This window comes from Chinchilla lanigera, unplaced genomic scaffold (assembly GCF_000276665.1).
Source record: "Chinchilla lanigera isolate Chin_1 unplaced genomic scaffold, ChiLan1.0 scaffold00188, whole genome shotgun sequence".
Classification (NCBI taxonomy): domain Eukaryota; kingdom Metazoa; phylum Chordata; class Mammalia; order Rodentia; family Chinchillidae; genus Chinchilla; species Chinchilla lanigera.
In genome coordinates this window covers 755,171-761,170 of record NW_004955589.1, presented here as the reverse complement: position 1 = coordinate 761,170, position 6,000 = coordinate 755,171, and the positions used below count along the sequence as shown (strand labels likewise).

General features: G+C 36.1%; 1 protein-coding gene across 3 annotated transcripts in view; it reads left to right on the top strand.

Moving 5' to 3' along the window:
* Snx27 (sorting nexin family member 27) overlaps positions 1-6,000 on the top strand; it is a 79,476-nt gene that overhangs the window by 38,197 nt on the left and 35,279 nt on the right. For all 3 annotated transcript variants that reach the window (XM_005414566.2, XM_005414568.2, XM_005414567.2), the window contains exons 3-4: positions 3,159-3,351; positions 5,123-5,187. In XM_005414566.2, coding sequence (XP_005414623.1) covers positions 3,159-3,351; positions 5,123-5,187 — 258 coding nt within the window. The remainder of the gene's footprint in view (positions 1-3,158; positions 3,352-5,122; positions 5,188-6,000) is intronic.

Genomic DNA, 6,000 nt, shown 5'->3' with positions numbered 1-6,000 from the left:
TCTCTCTCTCTCTCTCTCTCTCTCTCTCTCTCTCTCTCTCTCTTTCTTTCTTTCTTTCTTTCTTTTTCTTGAGATAGGGTCTCACTATGTAGTTCAGACTGGCCTTGAACTCACTACGTAGCACAGGCTGGCCTCGAACTTGCAGCAGTCTTCTTGCCTCAGCCTCCTGAGTTCCGGGATTACAGGTGTGTGCTACCATATCCAGGCCTTTCTTTTAGCTATTGTTTTCATTGTGTATCTTTTGGTCTTTTTACTTTTAACTTACCTGTATAGTTATCATTAAAGTGGTTTGTTATATGTAGCTGATATCTGGGTCTTGCTTTTTTTTTTATCTGATCTGGTGATCTCAGTCTTTTATTTGGAAAATGTAGATTACTTACATTTAGTATAATTATTGATGTAGTTACATTCATTTACCATCTTGATCTTTGTCTCATCTATTCTTATTCCTTACTGGATTCTTTTGGCTTAATAGACTATGCTAAAATTATTCCATTTTATCTTATAGTACAAGGCCATAGTACAAGACTCTTACAAGAATGTGTTTTAGCCCTCCCATCATTTGTGCTATTGTTGTCATTTATTTATTTTTATGTTATACACTCCATGACACATTGTTAATTATTTTTTTGTTCTTTTGTTTTGTTTTTGTTTTTTTTTCGGTACTGGGAATTGAACTCATGACCTTACGCTTGCTAGGCAGGCACTGTGCCGCTGAGCTAAATCCCCAGCCCCACATTGTTAATTGTTTTAAATAATTACCTTTTCTGGTGTTTGCATGTGTCTGCATATGAGTGTGTGTGTGTGTGTGTGTGTGTGTGTGTGTGTGTATCTTTCTGTCTGTCTGAGTGTGTGTGTCTGGAGATTAAAGCCAGGGCCTTATTCATATTATGTAAGTGCTATAGCACTAAGCTACTCCAGTCCAAATAATCACCTGTTAAAGAGGTTAAGAATAGCCAGGCACAGTGGTATGCACCTGTAATCCTAGCACTCTTGAAAAGCTGAGGAAGGAAGATCATAAGTTTGACCCCAGCTTGGGCAACTAAGTGACTTAGCGAGACCCTGTCTCAAAATAAAAAAATTTAAAAAGGGATTGGGGTGTAGCTCGGTGCAGAGACCCTGGATTCAGTCCCCAATATTGGGAAACAAAAGAAAACCAATAAAAAAAGAAATACATACCAGTGGAACTGTACTTCATTATAAAGAAAAATCAATTCTGAACAAACAAAAGACTTAAAAGCTGTTAGTAGAAATTATTGATGAATGGCTTTTAGATTCTGGAGATAGGAAAATGTCTCTTAAGATACAGAGATATAAAAATATTATATATAAAATAGTTTGGTAAATTAGACTGTGGAGATTTTTAAAATTTCAGAAACCTTTAAATAAAGTAAAAACACTAGTGACAAATGGGAGAACATACTCACATTATACACAAACAAAACAATTATGGCAAAAGCATATAGAAACCAGGTATGGATGTATATGCTTGTCATCTCAGGTACCTGAGGTGAGGCAGGAAAATTGCTTGGGCCCAGGAGTTTTGGGCCAGACTGGGCAATATAACAAGACCTTATCATAATAAAACAGAACCTGTAAAAAAAATAACAAAACAACCCCTAGAAATCTATGAAAAGAAGCACAAAAATTCAATATAATAGTAAGTTAAACACATGAATAAATATTTTAGAAAAAATGGCAGACAAATGACCAATAAATATACAAAGAGGTGTTCAGCCTCATTAGTAACTAGGCAAGTGTATATTAGGACTACTCTGGAATCTTTTCACACTTATTCCATGGGCAGAAGTGAAGAGAATGTTTTTATATACCACTGAAAAGGTTATAAACTGGTGCAACCACTCTGACTTGCAGTTTGGCGTTGTCTCCTGAGGCTGAATATGCGCATCTTAAACCTTGCAGTTTCACTTTCGGGCATGTACTCAGGAGAATCTCTTACATGTGTGACAGGAGGTATAAACATACAAATATTTATAACAGGCTTGTTTAGAATGCATAGCTAATACCTAGAAATAACCCCAATGCCATGAATGAGAAAACAGATTAAAAACAATGACAGTGAATGCAAACCACAAGATGCTGTATGCAGTAGACTAAGTGACAAAAATATATAAATATATAGCTTTGTGGATGAGACTAATGTACTATTAAGTGTAAAAGTAAATTGCAGAAAGTCTCATTTGGCATACCCTCTTAGTTTTATGCAATTAAAATAAAAATTCAAAGGTTGCATATAAGCACAAAAAACAAAACAGTAGTCATAAAAAGAAAGGCAGCTAGGCATTGTGTCATGTGCTTATTGTCCCAGCTACTCAGGCAACTGAAGCAGGAAGATTGCTTGAAGCTAGCCTGAACAACACAGTGAGACCCTGTCTCAAGACAAAAAGAAAAGCGAGGGAATCATGAACATGATTAGTATAACTTTTGGGGGTCAAGGAAGCAGGAAGATAGAATGGAGGCAGAGACTATAAGGTTTGAATTAAATTATTATCAAGGTGTTACCTTTTGGTAGGCCTTTACTGTGGAATTAATATTGGAACCTCTTTAGACCACACATATATAACCTGTCACACTGCTTTACAATCAGTCCTAGGTTTTCATCTTCTTTCATATTTGCTTATTCATTCACTGTATTAGCACATTAACTTTGAAAAACTTGGAGCTTTCTGAAAATAAAATGCCCCCATAAAAACTGACACTGTAATTGTCTTCAAAGATATTTGAAACTATGTTGGAAGTAATTTTATTAGGAGAAATAAGATTATGTCATCCTTTTGAAAGTAATGGTCCTCTTTTGTACATACAACTTTTGGCATATTTGTTAAAAGTAAGTCTTATTTAAAAGTAATCTTGCCAGGTGTGATGGCGCACGCCTGTAATCCCAGCACTCAGGAGGCTGAGGCAGGAGGATCATCACGAGTTTGAGACCAGCCTGGGCTACAAAGTGAGCTCACAGTCAGCCTGAACTGCATAACAAGATCCTGTCTCAAAAAGACCAAAAAATAAAAGAACAAAAATTTAAAAAGTGATCTTGAACATAGTCTCTGTTGAATGCATATCCATCTGAGCCTGACTGTAGATGATTCTGTGATTTGATTTGTATTAAATAGACTTTTTTTGTTATTCTCTGTCATCAGGTATACAATGTTTACATGGCAGGGAGGCAGCTGTGTTCTAAGCGGTACCGAGAGTTTGCCATCCTACACCAGAACCTAAAGAGAGAGTTTGCCAACTTTACATTTCCTCGACTTCCAGGAAAGTGGCCATTCTCATTATCAGAACAACAGTTAGATGCCCGACGTCGGGGTTTGGAAGAATATCTAGAAAGAGGTAAGCCAACCCATGAAACTCTCCAAACCTGTGTAACCATACATTCCAGCTATATAGTGTGACTCCTAAACTGCATAGCTCTGTTTTCTAAAACTCAGTGATGAAAGTAAGTCAAGTTTCTGACTGTAAGCATTAAATGAGCTGAATTTTGAAGGCCAGACTGAAATGTCTTAGTGATTAGTAGCTTGTTTTATTGACTTGCTGAGCACTGAACAACAGAAAAATGAATAGTTTTTGATACATTTACATTATTTGCCAACTAACAAATACAAGCAGATGTGGCAATATACAGAATTGATTTGGGAATTAATTGGGAAATATTTAAGATATTTTCATTAAAATGATTGTTGACTCATTGACATATCCTACAGGAAAACTATTTATTCCAATTATTTGTAGAAAAAACCCCAAGTATTCATAGGTTTGCTGAGTTGTAGGTAAAGTCCCCTTGTTTTATGTAGACTTTAAATAAAATGTTCAAACTTACTTGTTACCACAGGACTTACAAATGATACGTTGGAAACCTGTGGGTACAGATGCTGAAATACTTGTTTCTCTGGAAAGGCAGAGAAATGACAGAGATCTCCTAAAGAAGATAATCCATCTTGTGGCTCAGAAGAAACCTTGCCTTGCTATATGATAGAGTTAAATAACTTGCTAGGTGTGGAATAGGTTTTTCTTTAAAATGTTAATTTTAATAGAATGTTAATAGAATAACGGTTTTATGTAATGTTTAGTAATTTTGTGTCCTTATGTCCTATGTAAGAACTAATTGACCTAGTTGAAATTTTTGAAACTTTGATAGGGAGCTTTATCACTGAAGAAAAACCATTTCTCCCATAGAAGGTAGTGGAACTCTTCATCTGTTTTTAGCTTTTCCTAACATGGACTGGCCTGTGAATGCAGCCCTAGGGAAATGAGCAAGGGTACAATATTTTTGTTCAATCAAATGAAGTAAAATCATCGTGTAATTTACCATCCTCATGGGAGTATCTGGAAATTAACTTTCTTAGATTTAGACAATTAGCCGCCTACTTTCCATCCTTTTTCTCTCTCTTTCTCTCTGTTTCTCTCTATCTGTCTCTGTCTGTCTCTCTCACTCACTCACAGTTCTTTTGAAGCTAAAATCAGTAAAGTGAAATAATGTGCTCAGCTTCATACTTATTTACCTACCCATTTTTTTCCCACAGTGGTTTTACATATTTATTGTTTTCTGACTGACCTGTTCTTAGGCCTAATAGATATGTTTCCTTTTATGTTATAATTTTATACTTGGTTTATTCTTTTGTTTTGGTTTGGTTTGGTTTGGTTTGGTTTTTCTCCGGTACTGGGAACCGAACTCACGACCTTGTGCTTGCCAGGCAGGCGCTTTGCCGCTGAGCTAAATCCCCAGCCCCTATACTTGGTTTATTCTTAATCAACCTTTTCTTTCTACTGCCTCTTTCCCTCTGTGATCTGTTTTATTTTGTTAAAGGTCACAGAAGACTATGAAGTTAGATTTACTACACTTTTATAATCCCAGGACTTGGGAGGCAGAAATAGGAAGATTGCTGTGAGTTTGAGGCCAAACTGGGCTACATAGTGAATTCAAGGCCAGCCTGAACTTCAGAGTAAGACTCTGTCTCAAAAAAACATAAAAAATTAAAAACCTCATATGTCAGGGATTTGCCTGCTACTGGTAATTTAAAATTAGGCCTTGATGTGTCTTGACTTTGTATTCTTGATTACAAATATAGGACTTTGTGTCAGATTCTATGTTTCTTTTCCACAGTTTGTTCAATACGAGTCATTGGTGAGAGTGACATCATGCAAGAATTCCTGTCAGAATCAGATGAGGTAGGTGAATACCCCCTTTAGTGACTATTTTCCTCTTAGATCCTTGTGGGGGAGAAATTATTAAAGATAGTGATTATGTATGGATTACAGTAAGCTCTCCAGATGACTATATTTCTTCTACTTTGTTTTTGTTATGTGTCCTGCTTGCTGTCCTTTAAGACCACCAGAGCCACCTTCTCTTTGCAGCTCTCCCTGATGATTCCAGTCATCAGTTTTTCATTCCACCAAGACCTTCCATAGCCAATACTCAATTATCACCTTATTGCTGTCTCATTCTCTTATTTTTATACATATGATGCAGTAGGTTTGTTACTTTGTATTTTTAGCTTACAAGAGTTTGGGCTCTGGATCATCTTTATATTTCCAGTGCCCTATAACAATATCAAGCATGCTGTAGGTGCTTAATAAATATTAATTAAATATGTCTTGTTTTCTCAACTAGATTAGAAGTTTCTAGGGATCAGGGATGTAGTTTAGAGGTTATAGCATGCATGGCAAGTGCTAGGTCCTGAGTTTGATTCCTAGCACCAAAAAAAAGGGGGGGGGGCAGTTTCTTGCAGACCAGGACTTATAATAAAAGTATAATAATACTTCCCTATCCATGATTTTGGTTTCTCTAGTTTCAGTTACCTGTGGTCAACCATGGCCTGAAAATATTAAATATAAAATTCTAGAAATAAATAATTCATGAGTTTTAAATTGTGTGCCATTCTGAGTAGTGTGATAGCCTCATGTTACACTTGGGATCTGAATTGAGCATACTTACTCTGTATGTCACCTACTTGTTAGTCACTTAATAGCTGAATCAGTTAT